Source organism: Arvicanthis niloticus, chromosome 1 (assembly GCF_011762505.2).
Source record: "Arvicanthis niloticus isolate mArvNil1 chromosome 1, mArvNil1.pat.X, whole genome shotgun sequence".
NCBI lineage: Eukaryota > Metazoa > Chordata > Mammalia > Rodentia > Muridae > Arvicanthis > Arvicanthis niloticus.
In genome coordinates, this window is record NC_047658.1 from 154,304,444 (window position 1) to 154,326,686 (window position 22,243).

Genomic DNA, 22,243 nt, shown 5'->3' on the forward strand with positions numbered 1-22,243 from the left:
CCTCGGAGACCATCCTCTGGGTCTCCGGAATGCTCCGGGGAGCACAGAGGAGTTGGAGAGCCACCTAACGAGAAGGATCTGCCCGCTGGAGAGGAATAAGGAGGGAGACAAAGGACCCGGGAAGGACGTCCTTAAAATCAGGTCTAGGCCGCAGAATGTAGAGGGTTAAGTTGCTGCTTGTCAACCCGCATTTCTGTGGCGCGTTTTACAAGCTGTGGAATTCCTGGGGCCACCTATTTTGTCCCTCGAGGAAAATATACAAGGCGAACTGTTGTCCCTCTTGCAGCTTGACTGTATTAAAACATTTCGCTAAATTTTTTTGGTTAATGGATACGTTGTCTCTCGGCGGGAGACAGGCACAAAGGAGGAAGATGACCTGAGGCTGTTAGGGGGCGCTCTCTTTTCCAGTTGTCATTGTAGTATTGCTTTTAGATCAGGAAGAGCTGGTACAGCGCACAGTAGAACTCGAACTTTAAACAAAAGTTTAATAGTTTATCAACAACTTTTACTTTGCGAAATAGCACTCTCCTACAACTGGTGGGAGTGGCTGGAAAGGGCTGGAATAAATTATCAATTCGTTTCCGGAGCTCTTAAGCTGAAGAAATAACAGTGTCTAAAGATGATCACTGTACTACTAGAATTCAGTCTCATCCAGGCCAAGGACTTTTAACACTCTCCTGAACGCTTTAGGCTGAATCTGCTGGATAAACAGGCACGAGAAAATGTTCTAAAAATAGACCTCTGGCCCTTGGCCCAGGGTACTTTTATGTTCAATCTTTGGCTGCCTGCTGCTCACACCCCTTTCCTGATGTGGGGGATTCTTACTGTGGAGTTTGGGGGCCAGGGAAAGGAGAGGAACCTTGGGGAACAGTCTCAAAAGAGCTGTGTATTTCCAAAATGTCTCCAAGTTCAACGGGCAGGACACCCAGGACAGGTGGGGGACACGCGCGCGCATGTGTGTGTGTGTGTGTGTGTGTGTGTGTGTGTGTGTGTGTGTGGTGCTTGTGTTCTGCTTGGAATGTCAAGGTTAGTGCTTTCAATGCACTCTGGGATTGTCATCTGCCTGCAAAATCTATTTCAGTGTTTTCTAACAAGCTGCATTTGTTATATTTGTTTGTTGTTTGAACCTGATTATTTCACCCCAGGGCTTTTTTAAAAAATGCTCTCCTGTCCACTATCAGGACTACCTAGGACTCCAGTTCTAACCTGCCATATAAGCCTTTCCTGACTAGTCTCTTTTCATGTGCCCAAGCATATGTCTTACTCATGTGCCACACTGAATTTTACACACACACACGCATGCACTCATGCACACACACACATACACACACACACACACACACACACACACACACACACTATTTGTTCCTAATTATGTGTTTAGTCTTCAGGTCTCAGGAAAGGCAATCACTCCCAGAATCCTTGCCTGGGTCGGACACCCTAGGGAAGGGGATGATTAAAGCCGTCAAGTCTTGAATTCTAGAAAGACAAAACTTTAGACTTTAGATGTTTGTCTGAAGCTGGAATTCTGGGAAGGCTCTTTAATGCAACATTAGCAAAACCCTCCCCACCCTCCCCCATTGGCATTGGGTAAGGAAGTCAGTATGTGGTTTGTTTGGGGTCTGGACTAATAAAAAAGCAGCGGTGTATACCTGTAACCCCCGGAAGTCTGAGCTAGATAATCATGAGTTCAAAGCCATCCTGGATCACATAGGGAGGATACACAACAAGACCTTGTTTCAAAATAAAACGAAGACAAACCAACAAAAAGATTGTCTATGTGCTGGATAGTTTTACATCAACTGTCTGACTAGCAAACTAGAATCATCTGAGAGGAAGGAACTTTAACTGAGAAAATGTCTCCATAAGATCCAGCTGCAGGCAAGGGGATTTTCTTAATTAGTGATTGATAGGGGAGGGCTGGGTCATTGTGTGTGTGGTGCTATCTCTTGACTGGTGGTGGTTCTGGGTTCCATAAGACAGCAGGCAGAGAAAGCCAACGAACAGCACTCCTCCATGGCCTCTGTACTGGTTCCTGCCTCAAGGTTCCTGCCCTGTTGGAGTTCCTGTCCTGAGTTCCTCTAATCATGGACTGCAGTGTGGAAGTGTAAGCCAAACAAACCCTGTCCTCCCTAACGTCTTTTGGTCACAGTGTTTCATGATAGCAATAGTAACTCTTAGCTAGGACAGTTTCCATGTAAGTCAAACACCTTATGCCTTGCATGGCTGTGAGGTATACACACACACACGCACACGCACACGAGAGAGAGAGAGAGAGAGAGAGAGAGAGAGAGAGAGAGAGAGAGAGTCAGTCCTGAAGTTAAGAAGATAAAAGATAAAAGCTGGGTTCAAAGCACTGAATCTCCTTGGTCTGTCAGAGGCAAATGTAAAACTCAATTGTTCATTCTGATACTTAGCAAAATAAACAGCATCCATTGCAGATGCACTTAAGAGAGAACCCAGGCAGATCAAGTGGTGCAAGCTTCTAACTCCAGGAGACCAAAAGTTCAAGGCCTGCCTGGACTACAAGGTGAGTTCAGGTCAAGCCTGGTAACTTAATCAATGTCTCAAAATAAGTTTTTTTTTTTTTTTTTTTTTTTTTTTTTTTTAGATTGGGTATGTAGTTTAATGGCCCTATATCCAATACCCAGTACCATACTCATATAAAAAAATACGTTTTAAAAGGATAGAAGAGTTATAGGCCAAGTTAGAAAATGAATCTCACGAACTTTATAAGTTTGTAGACTCATAGGTGGGAGCACTGGCCCTGTAAGTCCTTGAGATAACAGAATACCTCGGAAAAGGGCCTACAGTGTCACAGCTGCATGAGGTGATAGCTGAGTAGCACAGCATCTTCTCAGAGCCTTGGTTAGATCCCTAGTCCTGGGGAAGGGGGCAGCAATAGTCAGAATGTAAAGGAGAGGACAGATAAAATTGAAAAGCTACAAATACTCAAAAGAATTAAATATTCATACTTAAAACCTTTAGTGATAGAATATTTTCCCGTTAAGTCAGTGGACTATGTTAAAAGAGCACATACTTGTTTGTCCAGTGCAAAATCTGAATTATGTAAATGTGTAGATACAAACAATAACAATAATAAAAGAAGAAGCCATGATTTTTCAGGAGCGTGGGCAGGGATATATGGGAGGGTTTGAAGGGAGGGAAGGAAAAGGAGAAACATTAAAATTGTATTATGATCTCAAGAAATTCAAAAGTATACAAATGACATAAAATGAAATAACTGGCAAAAAAGGGAAAGAAAAGTAATAATTTCACTTATGGGTTCTGAATCAGAAATCTTAAACATGAGCTAGAGAGAGAGCTTCAGTGGTTAAGAGAACTGGCTGCGTTTGTAAAGGACCCAGGTTCAATTCCCAGAATTGAAATGGGAGCTCACAACTGTCTGTAACTCCAGTTCCAGAGAGTGCAGTGTCCTTTTCTGGCTTTCCTGAGTGCCAAGCCACCTTATGGTACACAGACACATATGCTTGTAGAGACACTCATACACATAAAATCAAATAAAACTAAATAAATAATAAATCTTAAGTAGAAGTAGAATATTAGCAAAAAGAATCGCAGAAGCTTACAGCACAAACAGATCAGGAGAGAACAGAAAACTAATCATTACAACAGATGCCAAATAGTCCTTAGAATACAATGTCCAAAAATAAACAACTACACCTGCAGTGTGACTCACACAGGGTGAGGTTCAGCTCCCAAGGCACCGCTAGAAATCCTGATGATAAATGCCAGATAAGAATACCACCCCCCCTCCCTTCCTCCACCCCCCCTGTTTCTCCCTCCTTCCCTTCTTCCCCTTCTCTCCCTCCTTTCCCCCCCTCTCATCCCCCCCCCCCCCCCCCCCCCCGCTGTGTAAGGAGGCTGGAACTGGGAACTCTCTCTCCACTGCCTTTGAGGACTAGAATTTCAGGCCCATGTCACCACACACAGGCTTTAAAACAGGTCTCAACATGTGGGTTGGGAGGCTCTTGAGGGTCAAACAACCCTCACAGGGGTCACCTAAGACCATTGATTGGAGAATACAGATATTTATATTATGATCCATAGTGGTAGCAAAATTACAGTTGTGAAGTAGCAACAAAAGAAGTACATTAAAAGGTTGCACAGTTAAGAAGGTTGAAACCCACTGCTCTGGAAGGGGCTAGGGAGTTAAGTGTTTGCTTCAGAATCAGGAGGAGCAGAGGTAGGGCACTTATGTGCACACACCAGAATATCTGAGTGAGTGTGCATGCACAGACACACACACACACACACAAATGGGTGCACACTCTCACACATGAATGCACTCATGGTGGGGTGGTGAGGAATTTAAATCCTGGTTCTACATATGAGAGAGAAAATGTGGTATTTTTCTTTCTGAACCTGTCTTATTTCACTTAACATGCTGATTTCCAGCCACACCCAGTTTCCTGCAAATGTTAGCATTTGTATTTCTTTAAGGCTTCCTCAAATCCTATGAGCATCCCCCCCCCCCCCCCCCCCCCCGTCCATTGATCCACTGTTGATCCACTGATGGGCATCTACGCTTGGTCCATGTCTAGGCTATTGTGAAGAGTGTGGCAAGATCCATGAGTGTGCAAGAAGCTAGTTCTGAGGGAGCCTTTGGGTGTAGTCCCTGAACACAACATTGATACAGGCCATTGTTGTGTCTTTATTTGTGAACGGCCAGTTACAACTTTGCCTAGTGTTCTGGTACGTGCATGTGTAGAAGCTTCTCATGCCCCCGAGGTGATACATGAAGCCCCAAATTCCACAGTGAAAGGTGACTTGTGACAAACGCTGGGCCAACTTTATATTGCAAAGTCAAGATAACTGGAAATTTTAAATAATTGAATACACGGGGACAGACTTCCTGTTCACCCCCAGCTGTGGTGATCCCAAAATGTGGAGTAAAAGGCACAACAGCAGGAGAATCAGGAAGCCAGTGCGAGCTGTTACAGGCCCCTGGAGGGGAAAGGGCACTTGGCATGATGTTCCCAGTCCCTCACCACCCTGGATTTCACCCTGTCTGGAATTCTGAGAGATAAAAGCATGTTCGTGAACAGGATGTCTCCCTGGAACATGCTGTTTTGCTGAGACCTCAAAGGTGTCAGTCGGGTGAGATGGATGACTTGCATTTGGCTGTTTCTTTCCTGAAAGTCAGCTCTGGCCAACCATCCCCATCGACTGCCTGCTGAGGGCCACAAGGCTGGAGAAGCTGTCTGGACTCGAAGCTACATTGCTGCTTAGACATCAGTGGATAGTTTGGCTTCACACTAGACTTATAATGACCCATCAAATTCTCATAAGAATTCTATGTAGTAGATAGCATTAGATTTTACTTAACAGTTGAAGAAATTAAGGCCAAGAGTGATAAAATGACATAAGGTCTCACAGCTAGTAAGAGGGAAAACAAGGTAGACACTTGGGCTCCAGAATCTTGACTTGAATCGCTACATGGTATATTTTTTTTTGCTGAAGTCCTACTAGATTTGTCTCAGTTACTTTTCTATTGCTGTGATAAAACATGACCAAGGCAACTTATAGAAGAAAGAATTTATTTAGGGCTTACAGTTTCAGCTAATTAGAGTCCATAATCATCATGGCAGCAGGTAGGCAGGCAAGCAGGCAGGCAGGGCACGGGAGCAGTAGCTAAGAGCTTATACCTTAAGACACAACCATGAGGCAGAAAGAGTTAGCTGGGAGCTGGTGTGGGCTTTTGAAACCTCAAAGCTTGCCTTCAGTGACACACCTCCTCCAGCTTCCTAATCCTTCCCAAACAGTTCCACCAAAGGAAGACCAAGTAGTCAAACACATGAGCCTATGAGGCTATTCTTGTTCAAACCATTGGAAGAATGTGCCTTTTTCCTCTAAATACATATCGGCACTTAACTTCCCCAAGAATCAGATTCCAATAGGTAGACCAAGAGTGTTCAAACATCTCTCTCTGTCTCTCTCTCTCTGTCTGTCTGTCTCTGTCTCTTTGTGTCTTTGTCTCTCTGTCTGTCTCTCTCTGTCTCTCCCTGTCTGTCTGTCTCTGTCTGTCTCTGTCTCTCTCTCTCTTTACAGCTTAGTGCCTTCCACAAGGTAAATATGGTATTGAAAAAAAAAAAAAAAAAAAAAAAAAAAAAAAAAAAACGGGTGTTTTAAAAGACTGCTATGCGTGTTTTGTTCATTTTGGTTTTGCTTTGATTTTCTTCTTTTTGTTTTTAGGTTTCCTTTTCTGTTTTTGGAGAAGCTGCTGATTTGACTTGCTTGATGATTTTTGGTATCATGTGTTCTAGATTAGAGCTATGACAACATTCGTCTTCTGCTTTTCTTATTTTTAATTTTTATTGTATATTTTGCTTTCATACATTAATTCACATCCAGCCCCCATTTTTGCCCCCCAACTGCTCCAAGACCCCACCAGTGTATCTTCCTTCAGACTCCATGCTTTCTCTTCCTCCTTTCCTTTCTCTTCTTTGTAACCCATGGAATCTACATTGTACTGCGTGTACTCTCATGCATACAGCCATCCACTGAAGCTTGGGCAGCCTGTCATGGGCCACAGCGCTGAAGAACTCAACAGCCTTCATCTGCCAAATGCTTATCAGTTAGGTGTGGGGGCCCTGTGAGCCTCTCCTCTGACCATGACTGAGTGTCACCCGGCTTAATCTGGTACAGAGCTGTGCAGGCAACCACAGGTGCTGCACACTGGCCCCATCACATTTAGAAGACGGTCTCCCCTAGTCCTCTCTGACCCACGGTTCTTATAATCTTTCTATCACCCTTTCCATATGTTCTCTGAGACTTTTTAAAGGAAGAGGGGGTGATATAGGTGTTGAGAGCCCTCCCTTTAAAAAAATTTCTAGCCACAAATCAAGATCTACACTTTGAAAAACCTTTAAGAGAAACTACCTTTCTAGCTCCTCTGTGATAGAAGTGTTCTGGTTTGTACGTGTTAATTTTCTATAACATTGTAACATAGGCTGCTTGAAAGCGAGGAAGAACTGATGGGTGGTTTCCATCAAGATTATTCTTGGTTATGACACATTCATGTCTCTCCCTATACTTTATGTTTAAAGATGGTACAAACCAGTATGTTGGAAATTAAGAAAAACCTCCATTCCCTCATTCATTCATCCATTCATTTCACAGATAGTAAATACTCTCTACTCAACATTGTACTAAATCAGGAATTAGATGGCAGACCCGACTCACAGTACCTCTTGCTTTTACTCGTATAATCTCAGTGGCTCACAGCTGTGCCATCCTTACATGCTACCTATGGCTCTTGTATGCTGTAACAGTGGTCTTTGAGTACTCCCCCTCTCCCTCCCACCTCTCTCCCTCTCTCTGTCCCTCCTTCCCTTCCTCTCTTTCTTTCTGACAGGGTCTCCCTAGGTAGCCCAGACTTGCCTTAAACTCTTGGTCTTCCTGCCTCAGTCTCCACTTATTAGAACTAGTGTTTGGCCACCATGTCCAGCTTCAGGACCCTGTATGCCTGAAACATACTAAGTGGATGGTGATATGGCTCAATGGTAGAGTGCTTGCTTAGTATGCCCAAGGCCTTTGGTTAGATCCCTAGAATAAGTATAAATAATTAATTGATTAGCTGGACAATAAACTGTCATAGTCAGGGTTTTGATTGCAGTCATGACCCAAGAGCAAGCTGGGGAGGAAAGGCTTTATTTGGCTTTCCCTTCCATATTTCTGCTCATCCCTGAAGGAAGTCAGGACAGGATCTGAAGCAGGGTGGGAACCTGGAGGCAGGAGCTGATGTAGAGGCCATGGAGCGGTGCTGCTTACTGGCTTTTTCTCATGACTTGCTCAGCCTGCTTCCTTATAGAACCCAGGACCACCAGCTCAGGGATGGTGCCACCCACAACAGGTTTGCCCCTCCCACATTGGTCAATTGAGAAAATGCCTTCTAGCTGGATCTTGTGGAGGCATTTTCTCAATTGAGGTTTCTTCTTCTCTGATGTCTCTAGCTTGTGTCAAGTTGATATAAAACTAGCCAGTACAGGATCCACATATGTAAAACCCAGAAGTGTTTGAAAGTTTAACTCTTTTTAGCGGATAGTTGGAATTGAACCATCATCAAAAGTCTTCATGTTTTAACTTAAAAATGTTTATTTATTTATAGTGGGTATATTTTGTGGGGTGCCAACCTGGTCAGCCACAGACTTGGTTTGTGCGAGTCCTTGTCAGTTCAGTAAGAAGAGAGCCAGCAACTTTGGCTTCTTGAGCAAGACACATGCACTTGAAAAAGCTGGCCTAACCAGTTGTGCCCAGTCACCTCACCTGAGTGAGAACAGCTGCTGAGAAGCTAGCTGCATTCCAGACGGGTGACATGTTCCAGTTAGGAGACTACTCTCACCTCCTCTGGGGGTGGGAAGAGCTATTTTTTCAGGGTAAAAATGAGCAGCCACAGTGGCTGCTTCCTTGCTCCCACCTGCCTCCTGACCTTCCCATCTTCCCCATATATCTGTCTGAGCTTCACTGCTTCCTTAGGTACCAAGCGGGGAGTTTGTCTGTGGACCCTTTGGGAACTGATGTCAGACGCTCAAAGGATGTTCTGTTAAGTTAGGTCTGCAGCGGGCTGGAAAGGAGGAGATTAAAGAAATAAAATATGCCACAGCACAGTTTTGGAGAGCACCATCCAGCTGGGATTCGGCTCTGTCATCTAAGGTGACCAAAGGGTTGGCTGATAAATGATAACAATTTTCTGTAACACATGGGCTTTTAATCTTCCCAACAGCCTGGGGGAAATGTTAGGCACGATGACTGCAGCAGCTCTTACCATGTCATCGAGGGCCCAAATGTAGTTCTAGATTCCACGGACGGTAAATCCAGCAATTTGGGAAGAATGCTTGTGTAAACAGGACCCGTGTCAGTCAGCGCTTGACTTTCGGAGGGTGGATCATGGATCTAGGCGATGAAAAGTCTCTTCATTTAGCTGAGACAAATAAACTAATATTGTTGGGGCATACAATACATCAATAGAACCCAGGAAAGCAGGTATTGCAGGGCCTCCCTGGGACCTGTTATTAGGGATGGAGGAATTGTCTCCTTCATCAGCTCTGGGGAGCCTGTGGCTCCTCCTCCCTGTTCCTTTTCCATTCTGGGTGTTTTTTGTTTGTTCGTTTTTGTTTTTGAGACAGGGTTTTCCTGTGTATCCCTGGCTGTCCTGGAACTCACTCTGTAGACCGGGCTGGCCTCGAACCCAGAGATCCAGCTGGGTGCTGAGATTAAAGGTATGTGCCACCACCACTTGGTTCTTTGTTGTTGTTTTGTTTTAATTGCTTTAAGACAAAGCTTTGCTTTGTAGGTCTGGGCAGTCAGGCCCAAACCTGTGACCCTTCTGCCCACATTTCCTCAGAGCTGGGATTACAGACATGAACCGCCAGACCTGACTTCATGTTTCCTTCATGTTTCCTTCTCTCCCAAGTGTGTCTTTGACTGCCTCTCTTGGCCTTAGCATGCCCAGTTTCAGGCTCCAGCTGTACTTGACTGACAACTTGTGACCCTAGATACAAATTCCTAGGAAAATATAATAAAATCAGCTCTGGGAGGCAGGCTGAGCAAGTGAGAGCATCCGGCTTCATGGAGATCTACTGAACTTGGTAGAAGTTAATTGTTTGAAGGAGATGGCGGATTGTGCGGGCCTCTGATGGCCTGCGGGACTTCTGCGATCCACCGAAGAGTTCCTGTGACGTACAATTGCTTTGCCTTTCAGGCTGGAGAGCTGCAAGCTAGAGACTCCGCTCTGATGGAGATTTATTCTCTTGTCTCACTGGGCATCACCGATGAGGACAGCACTCTCCACAATAAATACTGCCGTTATAGCTGTGCTATGCACACAGCTGAGCTGTCCGTGGAGGGCACTGTTAAGAGGTTGTTGCATTCGGATTTAATCGAGGGGCTTTACAGAGGAATTACAGCTTGTGCCAACATTTGAGCTATCCTGCAGAACAAATAGGTGTATCCACGGCTGTCTCTGCTCCTAGTTTGTGGCCACTTCTCTGCTATTCTCCCACAGTTTTCTACCATTCACCCCTACCCTCCTATTAACAGTGTCGCCTGGTTCCTGATAGGAATGGTACCTTCTTCTTTTAAAAATTATTTTATTATTTATTTATTTATTTATTTATTTATTTATTTATTTATTGTGTGTGTGTGTGTGTGTGTGCATGTGCACAGATGTGCACACATGTGCATATGTGTGCTAGAGTCCATGGAGGTCAGAGGTATCAGATCTCCCAGAGCTGGAGCTATAAGTGGGTTGTGCTCCTCCTGATATGGGTGCTGGGAACCAAGTTTGGTCTTCTGAGAAAGCGAGTGGTCTTAAGTATTGAGCCACCTCCCAAGTCTAAGATCCCATCCTTTTTGCAGGAGGCTTTTTTGCAGCCTTGTCTTGGCATGTGTCCATGCTATTTCCTAGAGTTTGGATCTCTTCTATTTCCTCCCGTGTCTCTATCCTTATTCTTTAAGTTTGACTTCAGTTCCCTTTCCCCACGGCTTCCTTCACTTTCATATCTGAGGACTCCATTCACTAGCCATTCACTGGATACTTACTTACTCTACAGTGTTGCTGGATACATTGTTTGCCAGGGTTACATGCCTCACACACTAGTCAGCTGGGAATTGGCTGTTATCTAAGAGATCAATGGGCCCATATATCAGGTTGCCTAAGAGCTGGGAATTTATTTCTTCATAATTCTGGGGATTAGAAGTCTAAATTGAAGGTGTCAGCAAGTTTGCTGTCTCACGTGGACTCTTTCTTGGCTTTCCTGTATCTGTGCTTGCTCCTGCTAGTATGGCCAGATTGCTTCACAACTTCAGGGCCCCCACCTCTAAATGCAATCTCGTTCTGAGCTATGAGGGGTTAGAGTGTTAATATATGACCTGGGATGTGTGTGTGTGTGTGTGTGTGTGTGTGTGTGTGTGTGTGTGTTTGTGTGTGTGAGACAATTCAGCCCATAAACCCAATACAACTGAGTACAAGCCTAGGGCAAGGCTTACATGATGATCTTTGTTTTTCTGTTGTTCATCTGCCTTGTGAGGAAGATGGGGATCAACCATTTACACGATCAGATCATCCGTTACCATCATGAGATAGTCTAAGAGGCAGAACACAGGGTATGGGAATTCTTGCCAGGAAAGAATTCACCGCGGATGTGAAATCTGAATGAAGGATATGTTGGAACACTCTGGCTTGGGATTGGGGTGGTCCCAAATTCTAGGCAGAGAAACAGTTCGAGTTCCGGCCTTTACATCTTCAAGGAACTAAGGTCAAAGGTCCAAGGCACACAGGGTCCTGCATTCTCATTCCATGCTTACTAGATCTACTTTTGACTGTTCTGAAGAAGCTTTGGGAAGGGAAGGCGGCATACGCATTTTGATTTTCTTTGTGTTCAACTGGGGAATTTTAGCACGTTCTGTATTTTTTTCTTTCACCATATGCAGTATAGGGTAGGGCACATACTAGGTGTTCAGGGAATAAGTGTGTACAAAGAGGAATGGGATTAAAACACTGCTCTCTCAGTGCTGGTCCTCCAGGCTGTGAAAGGTGAGGACTCTCTGTAGAACAATGCCATCTAGTGTTCTCTTTGTTATTGCAACGACTAGGGGGGAGCAGAGAGACTCCAGTTCCCAGGTTAGAAAACAGGTAATAATTTTGTTCTATTATCATAAACAGAATTGTTCAAACGTCCATTCGTCCATCCATTATCCATTTTCCCACCCACCTTGATGTATGTCTGGAGCTCACGCCTATGATCTGAGCACAGCACACATCTTTCTACCCCGTGGGATCCCTGACTGACCACATTGGGATCTTCGTTTTCCCCAGATCATAAATTATGATGTCAGAATAACAGTGTCTACATCCTTTGAGCTCCTACTGTTTTTTTCTGTGAGCTTAGCATGCCTGAACTCTTCTTAAAAATTTCTACTCATAACCCCAAGAAAATTTTACATGTCTCTTGCTATATAAGTATAAAAAAATAGGTGTACATGTCAAATATTTTCTGATAATGAGTCAAAAAGAAATTAATTTTAAAACATTTCTTAGGTGTACATTTAGTTTTACCATATTTTAAAGTAAAAGCAAAATGGCATGCTGGTGAGATATGCATGCTTTCTTATTTTTAGCTAACCTTGGCTAACATTTGATATTGGGCAGGATATAAAACACCTTCAGTGTTTGTCAGAGTTGATTGATATTCTGGTCTTATTAGTCACCAATACTGAGAATGCCACTAACCGTACATCTGAAGCTTTTAAAATGCCAGAATTTTGTTATGAGCCACTTAGAAAATTTCTGGCAATTCTGTTCTAATCCCAAGTCAAAATTTACTTAATAATTTTCAAAAAATGAAACTCAAGTGGGCAACTCAAATAGAAATTTAAAAAACAAGAGATTCTAACACAAAGATGCACAAATGTGATGCATGCTGAGAAATGCTGGCAAGGAAATATTAAAAATTATTTCCAATAATTATGTCATTATGTTACTTTAAGAATAGAAAACCTTGTGGCCAGGTGTTGGGAGCCGACTTTAGTAGAAAGCAGCTAGATCAACTTTGCAGCCATCTGGAACCATATACCCTGATGAAAGACTTGGTTTTCAAAAGCCTATAACAGCTGAAGCACACTCTGATAAATATATTGTTTATCCCACATAGCTTGTTTTGCTGTTTAGTGACCTCAGTTGTATGCTGCACATGGCATGAGTTCATAGGCTCCTGGCAGGGTTTATAAGCTGCGCCCGGGAAGGGATCTTGGGCTCGCCATCTTGACTACCAACTGCTAAGCATCCCGAGTAAACTGCTGTGAGAAGGAACCGGTTGTTCCCTGTCTTAATTCCTGCTGGTCAGGGTTGGTGCGTCGCAGGCAGGTGGGGATGTGGGTGGTGGTGAGCACCTTTAATTCCAGCTCTCAAGGCAGAGGGAGGCAGATCTCTAGGCTGGAGGCCAGCCAGGTTTACAGAATGAGTTCCAGGACAGCCAGAGATTCACAGAGAAACCCTGCCTCGAAAAACAAACAGGCAAACAAAACAAACAAACAAATAAATACACTAAAAACAAAACCAAAGAGAATAGAAACCTTCCATGTACAGTAGAAATCCTGCAATAACATATAATAATTTCGAGTCTGATAGGCATGTCTGAAGAGGAATCTTAAGGGTTCTTTGGAAAGTCAGTTGGACATTGTTTTACTGGGGCAAAAACTTGAAGAAACATTTAGCTGAAGCGGACACAGGTAGGAAAGACTAAGGCAGACTTGTGAAGTAATGTTTCGCTGAAGCAGACACAGGTCAAAGGATGTTCTGCTAAAGCAAGCACATGAAAGGACACGCGATGAAGGATTCTTTGCTAACGACACACGTGTATTTCTCTGCCCATAACGCATAGTTGAGCTCCATTTGCCGGAACTCCATAGAGAGAAATGCAAGAAAAACCTTCTGGTGGTGTGCCGCAGTTTCTTGCCACTTCTGAGGATCAAGCTGATTGGCAGATGTCAACTGAGACACAAGTATGTGCTGAGGCAAGACCCGTGTAGGACACGTGATGTTTGGAGGGTATAAATAGGACTCTACCAACAGTGATGGAGGCTGAGCTAGGCTTGCTTATAGAGCTCACTGTGCAATGCTTGTTGGCCTCCTGTCTTCGCTGATCTTTGATTCACTGAGAGAGGCACAGCCAAGAACTTCTAGCATTCCTCCTGGTCCCTCCTGCTGAGGCTGAGGCCTGGCTGTCTCTGCTAGGTTGTGCCACCTCCGCTGATTCATGTCTGCTATCCCCACTCTTCCTAACTGGACTGCTGCTGTATCTCTGAATTGTTTGCAAATGGGTCAAGCTGCCACTGCTGACTGTGAACTGAACTGCTGATTTCCAGACAACACAGATGGAGTTGCTCCAAAGAACCTTTCTAAACAGATCCACTTCCCCTGTATCCTTTCTTTCCCACTACATCTGGTGGGTGGTGGGCTACAAGGGAGGTTAAAGTGTTTAAGAACCATCATTAAAAATAGGTTTTGAAAAAAAATTAAGGTTCCAGGTGCCTCACGCTCTGTGCTTTCGATTTTCATTGATTTGGTGGCATGTATGGGTCTTGTTCATTCAGAACCAAGGCAGCAGTGAAGTCATGTGAAACAACCCAGGTAAATGCTGCCAGAAGCAGCTCAGTCTGTTACATGTTCAAGGATGAGTTTATTTTTGGCTGCGTGCATTTAAAAACCTTTTACAGTTGCTGAGATTTTTTTTTTTTTTTTTTTTTTTTTTTTTTTTTTTTTTTTTTTTTGTGAAGCCCGTGTTCAGTTTGAGACACGTGCTTTCACACTGTGCAAGCCTGCTCACTGCCGTCTTTTTCCCAGGGCCATGCAGACAGGTTTGAGAACTGCATGCAAGAAGAAGGTAACTTGGTGAGGCCTGTAGAATAAATTGATGGAGAAAGAACAAACAGACCAGCAAATAGAAGGGGCGAAAGGATAAAGAGTTAAGCATCAAAAGTTAGGACTATGGTTCCATAAAAAAATGAAGACAGCAGTTTTCAGTCTTTGATGAAGACTCCTGTCCAGACTTCACAAAGACACAAAATGAAGAAGGAAAAGACATAGAAAAGTGGGCAAGATCCACAGTCTCACCACATAACCAAAGTCGATGTGAATACTCTGTAGACTTTCGCTCCCCTCTCCCCCTCCCCCCCCCACAATCTGGATGGGCCTCAAACTCCCAATACTTCTGCTCCCCCCCCCCCCCGTCTCTTGGAAGTGCAGTGAATATAGACATGCCCCTTCATTCTCCATGCCTCTCTCCAGCAACTTTAAAAACTATTAAAAATTTATTTTTATGTGTATGATTGTTTTGCCTGTGTACCACATATACACATATACACTGCTTCTGGTCTTTTAACAATTATTTTATGTGCATGGGTGTTTACCCACAGGTGTGTCTGTGTACTGTGTACATGCCTGGTACCCTCAGGAACCAGAGGTACCAGATCCCTGTAACTGGAGTTACAGATGGTTGTGAGCCACCATGTGGGTGCTAGAAATTGAAACCGAGTTTTCTGGAAGAGCAGCCAGTGTTGTCAACCTGAGCCATCTCTCCAGCCCAACTCATCGGGCCTTTTCAAGACTAACTAAAAGAACAAAATACTATGGTTTAACATTGTGTGCGCATGTGCGTGTGCTTGCTCGCTCTCTCTCTCTCTCTCTCTCTCTCTCTCTCTCTCTCTCTCTCCTTAAGTTATCTGGCTTGGCAGCAAGAACCTTTACACACTGAGCTGTCTCACCTAGCCATAGAGCCAAAGTAGTATGCCCGTTAAGCAGGTGCATATGGAGAATTTTTACAAATAAAAAAAAGTAATATGCAAATGAGTTTTTACCCTCTTGATTGACATTGATTTCTAAATATTACTGTAAAACTGTGTATGACTATAAAATTTAAAAAAAAATTACTTAGGTATCCCTCAAATGAATGCTTAAACATCCCAATAAAGAAAAGTAAAATTTTTTCTATGTCATTTTATTGTTTTTAGTCTTTTAATTTTCAATAAATGATTAAAGGGAAAAGTGTTGGCAAAGGTTATGAACAGGCAGCTCACAGAAGGAAAGCCCAGAGAGGCTCATGTACTGTGTGAAGAGAGGAAGTGAAAGTAAAAGCAAAATGTGCCTCTGCTTCTTCCAGCCCATTGACAGAATTAGAAAATTGCCTAATTAGATGAACTAATGTTTGTATAGCCATTGCTTGATGCTCAGTAAACGTGTTGAGCCAGGACTCATACACTGTGGTACAATACACTATAGGGCAGCGCTTGTGTGCCGAAATCTAACAGTATTTGGTGACATTAAGTGACCACCTTCTACTAGAATAGTAGTACAGACTCCACCTTTGCAGTTGGAAAGCAGAGTCCACTTTCAGGCAGATTAACATGAAAAGGTACACGCTTCGGATAGTCACGTGGTCACAGCGTCCCAGGTTCACGAGTTTGCTAGGGAACAGAGCTTTTGCCTATGTGGAGTGTAGTGGGCGAAGTGGAAGGGTACATCTTACCATAGGGACATGGAAAGGGAGAGGAGAGGTTGTTGTAGCCCCAGGGGCCCTTCGACGAGATTTCTTTTGCAGGACACACATAACATGTTTTAATACGATGTCCCCAGAATTCCCCTATGCACAACCTTGCTCATCAACATCCCTTTTATGGGAATTTACGTACAGGTCCAGAAAATGTGCATCAGACATCAACGGCCATGGTGCTGATTGGTGGACTGGGGGCAGCCTTGTTATTCAACTTTGGAGGAAGGAAATGACATGTGTTGGGTCCTCAATTTAAAACGCCAAGCAGACGTTCAAAGCAATGGGCACCAGTGCAATAAAGATAGACCCTAGAAATAACGCAGAGAAAAGAACATACGAGATGATTTCTAACGTTCAGCAGCATATTCAGCTAAAAAACACACGAGAAAATGGGATTGATTTTTTTAAAAAAAATACATATCTGAGCACACAAGCACTTATTAATAATCTTTGTAGCTGAATTTGAGCGTTAGGAATAGGGCTAGCGATAAAGAGAAAGAAATAAAACCACATTTCGTGGACGAGACTGATTATCCTAGTGTACTATTCAGTGCATTGATTGGTTTCTTCTCCTCTGGGGCACGGTTCCTTGGCTCCACCCACTTCAGTATATATTTGCTTATTTCTCTGCGGACCACTGCCCGGGGGTACCGACCTACGGGGCTCCGCCCCTTTCGAATGTGTGTTTTGCATCAGCCGCGGGGGGGGGGGGGGGCGTGGCGGTTGCCAGGCGACCGAAGACGCGCCGAGCGCCGGATTTCGGCGCCGGGGCTGGAGATCAGAAAAACGTGTCGCCCTTTTAGACACTGGGGGCAGTGCACAGCCCCTCTCCAGACTCCAGCCCAGTTTTCTGATCTCCTCGGCAGCCTTTGAGGCCGCCTCCAAAGAGCGTCAGGATGACGGAGGTCAGGAGTCAGCGCCCCTCTTGCTTTTTCTCCTTCGTCCTCTCCTTGTCACCTCTCTCCTACTGGAACCCATCCTTTGTTACACTCCGTAATTCTGATCCTCGCTCACCAGCACCCTCGCTATGTGCATCCTGATGCTTTTCTCCTGTGGCTCTCTCTCTCTGTACCACCTCTCCTCTCTCCATGAATTCTCAGACCGTGACTTGCAGTCTGAATTGCAGGCGATACCACAGAGATGATGTTATTGAAAATGTCTCATTGTCACCTTCCTTATTAACCTGTCCACCTGTCACACTCTGATCCCCTAACACATGATCACAAGCTGTCGCACTTCCATCACGGTCCTCCAGATCATTGCCATTGCCCTGTGTTCTCATTGACCCTGTGTTAACATCCCACAGCCCAGTCTCTCGCCAGTGCTACAGGACACTTCATCTTCAGCCGCGCTGATGAGGGCTCACTTCTGCATCCTTCAGTAACCTGTCTGTCCATTAGCCCCCTCATTTATAACCTCAACAGCCCTACGTCCTTGCCATTCCGTGACATGCAGAGCCCTCATTTATCCCAGTCTTACTTAAATTCTTCACTGACCTATCAAAGCGTACCCCCACTTATAACTTACTATATACAATTTCCAGCTAGTATCAGCTGCATAATTTGTGGGTCCCAGAGTAAAGTGAAAAGCTTTTTAAAATTACTAAGACTTTTAAGACGCGGCAGCAGAGAATTTAACCAAGGTAGACGTCTTCTTAGTACTAAGTCTTGCATGACTGAATGGGCCCACACCCATGAAGCCAGCCCCTGCTCCCAGCATCTCCTAGCACCACCGTGCCCCGCCCGATTGCTTCTTGTCTTCTCTGTGCCTCTGCATCCCTTCTCCATCCCACCCCCTCCATGCCAGGTCTCCCTTTGTAAGCTCCACCCCACACATTGTTCCTTATCCCCCACACTGTTCCTGCTCCCAGGTGCTATCAATAAGTGTCTGGGGAGACTGTGGTCACATCACTGTTGCCCACTACCTAGTCTCTACCATGCCTCTTTCTGTTCCATCTTCTCTTCTCCGTCCTGCTAGCTTTCATTCATACCCTTCATTACTCTCTTTGCTTTGTGTTTCCTCTGGTTCTCCTGGTCTCTTCTTAGCTCATTGTTCTTCATTCTCCATGAATGGGTTTTTCTTATAAGCGGATGATCCACAGAGCCCAGAGCACTGCGAGGCACGTGGCAGACACTCTGGGTAGAGGATTGGTGGAAGGTTCATGATGTAGAAGATACCAACTGCCCAGTGGTCAGAGCTAGAGGTTTTTTTTTTTTTCTTTTTCTTTTCTTTTTTCCTGCTTTGCCTTTAATAGAATACTTTTTGAAGCGACATCAGGAAAATACATCTCTTTTGTTCACAAAAGTTTCTTTAAAATGTTTCTTTGGTACTTTTTTTCTATTCCTGTACTAAGTTTCAGGTGTGCAAGGAGAACCTGGGTGCAAACAAATAGTTCGTTAGGCTGCTGATCCAGTGCTGACATCAACACCACGTTCTAGGCTAGAGCGCAGAACACTGTTGCGGTGAATTTGTGTTTGTGACTCAGGTTTTGTATCAATGAGACAGAGCAGAAGCACCACCACATTTGCTTAATAGGGTTTTTCTTTCTTTGTTGAATCACGTTCTGTGCAATAATCTGCTTTTAGGAAGGAAAACTCTGCTGGGTTTAAAATAGTACTAAAGCTGTTACGCCAAGTGTTACAGGCACCACGTCTATTTAAATCTTGAAAAGCCATGTTTTGCTTGCACGTCATGTGTAAGGATTTAATTAAGAGTACAAGATTTTTTTTTTTTTTAGCTAAGATTATATAAAGTTTCCTTATACTTAGCAAGCTGTGCTTGTTTGGAGAAGAGGCAAACTAGGCTACTTTTAATCTCCAGGATGGATTAGAATTTTTATTATTATTATTATTATTGGGATGAAAGATCATGTTGTTTGGTTCCTTTGATGAGCAGTGGGTGTTAAGGCCTTTTTGGTGTAGGCTATCAAAGCATCATAATGTGGAAAGCATAAATAAAGTGTGCTAACCATACCCACTCTTAGAAGTTCTGAGTGGGTCTATGTGGCTGACAGAACGTGAATCCATACTTCAGCACCACAGTCCACTCCCCTAGGCTGTCTCTGCCTCTTCTTGTCACAGCTCTTATGTGTGGGCATCTCAGGCACTTGCGTGGCTGTGAGCTCATTCTTGGGGATTGCCAGCTGCAGGGAATGGTCTTTTCTCCAGAGCCACCTGTGAGAATCCTTTTCTTCCGTCTAGTGGTCTGAGTACCACTTTTTTCACCAAGTGTGCTTTATTCTCAAAGCTGGGAGAAAGTCTCCTTTTACGTGTTCTTAAAGAACACAGAATGCCTTTTTATGGCAGAGGCTGAATTCTCTATTTCTGTTACCACAGAACATACTCCATCAGGTTGTAAAACAGAAATACCCCCTGGATGGGACACTTGTTCCTCACCTCGGTTGCCTTTACAGGCTCCATCACAGAACTTCCCTATACAAGGTGGAATAAACGGTCCTTGAATGGATGGATGGATGCATTAACCAAACCTTTATCCTTACAAGTGCTGCTGTGCACTGCCTGATAAGTAGGTGCTCATTTTCCAGAGCAGCCGCAACAAAGTACCACAGACTGAATGGCTTAAAACAGAAATATTTTGTCTCCCAGTTCTCAATACTGAAAGTCAAAAGTCAAAACATTGGCAGGGTCATACTCCCTTTGAGACCTTGATTAAATCTTTCCCTGTCTCTTCCTAGTCTCTGGCCATAGCCAGCAGTGTCTAGCCTTCCTTGGATTGCAACTACAGCAGTCCTAGTCAGCCTTATAGTCTCACTGTGTATCTCTTTGTCTTTGCTAAAATCTGCTAAGGATGCTCGTCTTATTGGAGTTAAGGCTTACCTTACGTGGGTATAACCTCATATCAACTAATTATACCACATACATACATACATACATACATACGTATGTATGTATGTACTATATAAATACATCAGAGGTTGAGGGAACCTTTCTGACATATAGTTTCAATATTTCTGTTAGCTGGTGGCTTTTGCTTTGTGTGTATTCTGGGACACCATCAAGCCATGTGCATGAGAGCCTTTCATTCTGGGGCACCAGCAGTCATTTCTTGAAGTGATGGGACAAGATCCTCACTCTTTCTTGCAGGAAAAGCCTGAAAAAGTAGTGCCGGAGGAAACTGCATTTGAAGAAATTGAGAAAGATTTTCAGGAGGTTCTCAGTGAACTTTCAGGAGACAAAAGTCTGGAAAAATTCAGGATTGAATATGAGAAGCTTCACGCCATCATGAAAAAGTCTTACGACAATGAGAAGCGTCTCATGGCCAAATGCAGAGAGCTGAATGCAGAGATTGTGGTGAACTCTGCCAAAGTGGCCACTGCCCTGAAGCTTTCTCAGGATGACCAGACCACCATTGCCTCTCTTAAGAAGGTCAGTGATCTAGAAACAGATGAACTTGCATTTCGAACATCACTTATCCATTATACTGACAGCTCTCTGGCTGGTAAGGCATCAGATATTAGATAAAAATGTACACAATGTACAGACTCGTTAAGCCTAGGGAAGAGTACTCTTTTACAAAGAAAGTAATTAACCCTGGCGAGGTATACCATGCTGAAAACAAACGGAGAACTTCACTATATTTTGCTGCCTAGTTTCTGGGAAATAATGGCTTATCCAAAAGACTTAGCGATATAGTGCAAAGGTGGGGACCTCAGGGTGTTCTCTCTGATGCAAGATGAGTATACACTTGACAGTGTGTGTATGCGTGCATGCAGATGCATGGGTGTGTGTGCTGATGCATGTGTGTGCGCACATAGTGTGTGCATGATCATGTGTGTACTCACGTGGAGGTCAGTGGCTTACCATTATTTCTCAGATGCTGTCTACCTTGTTTTTAGTAATAGGGCCTCTCATCAGCTTGGTGCTTTTATATTAGACTAGACTGGTTGGCCCCTTTTAGCGCCATGGGTCCACCTGCCTCAGCTTCCCTAGATTCCCTGAGATTGAAGCTTGTAGCTTGTACCTCCAGTGGAATCTGGGAGTGTAACTTTGTGCTTTTGTGGCAAGCGATTTATCCACTGAGCTATCAATCATCCTGATACCTTGTTAAAAGCATTTTTTACATCTCTACTTTTCCTCTTGCTCCAGGAGAGATTGTTTTGTGAGTTCTCAGGGAGTTATTTTCACGACCACTTTTCTCAGTGTCCTTTGCCATGTCTCTTCATCTCCCCAAATGTTCTAGGAGAGGCAGGGGGATCTGGAGGAAGTCTGCCTTTGTTCCACGCTGTGGTTTTCATCCCAAAGAGTGTTGTATTTTCTTGAAGATAAAACACAAATGTTCCCTGTTGATCTCAAAGTCATAAGAGGTTGAGATATAATAATTTATAATTAAATCTCTAGCTCTGAGAAATGATTTGTGAATGTTTTAGGTAATTCCCTTGAAAGCAAGCAATCAGATGTCACCCAATTCAAATTAACTTCCAAGACCAGTACAAGATAGGACTGACCTGCTTTCTTAGAAACTACTCTCCTGTAGCATGACTTTTTCTCTACTGTCATTTTCTTCTTCTTGCTGGAAATGAAATATAAGGAAACTGTAATTCATTTTATAATTGGAAAAACACTTTTCATTATAAACTTTTACACTGGAAATGAAAGTCACAGACTGATGAAAATCTAATTAGTGAAATTAGTTTGGCTAAAACATTATGCAATCATATTCTCAATTTAGATACCCTTCACTTGTTTTGCCCAGATGTGCATATGACTACTCCAACAGGATAGAACCCACAAAATGACATTTTGCTTTGAGTCACCAAGGGATGGGCTGTGGTTACTCAGGAGGACTCTCTGTGTGTTAGAATAGCAAACTTGAATTTGCTCTCTTCCATTCATTTTATTCCTTGTCAACATAAAAGCTAAATATTTCCATCTAAACTTTGCAGGTTTTTAGTTATATAAAGGATCCAGATTCTATTAGACAAAAATGTTTCAAGATACTGAAGTGCGGGACAAACTCAAGGTTGTCGCAGACAAATGCACAGGTTGTTCCTTTACTCCAACAGCAGGGATTCACCTTTAAGTGTGTTTGTTAATAGTCTGCCCTGCATTTCACAACAGTAAGGAGGTCAGGGCCGGATAGGTCATAGTTCTATTTCCTGCTATGGGGTTTATTTTCCCTCATGGGCATCTGTTTCTAAGCAAACGGGCTATCCT

At 43.7% G+C, this 22,243-nt stretch overlaps 1 protein-coding gene across 1 annotated transcript in view; it reads left to right on the forward strand.

Moving 5' to 3' along the window:
- The first annotated feature begins 16,798 nt into the window (after positions 1 to 16,798).
- The window catches only part of Cfap58 (cilia and flagella associated protein 58), a 94,998-nt gene continuing 89,553 nt past the window's right edge, over positions 16,799 to 22,243 (forward strand). Inside the window, exons 1-2 of the mRNA XM_034516683.2 lie at positions 16,799 to 16,975; positions 20,174 to 20,455. Coding sequence (XP_034372574.1) covers positions 16,967 to 16,975; positions 20,174 to 20,455 — 291 coding nt within the window. The 5' untranslated portion in view covers positions 16,799 to 16,966. The remainder of the gene's footprint in view (positions 16,976 to 20,173; positions 20,456 to 22,243) is intronic.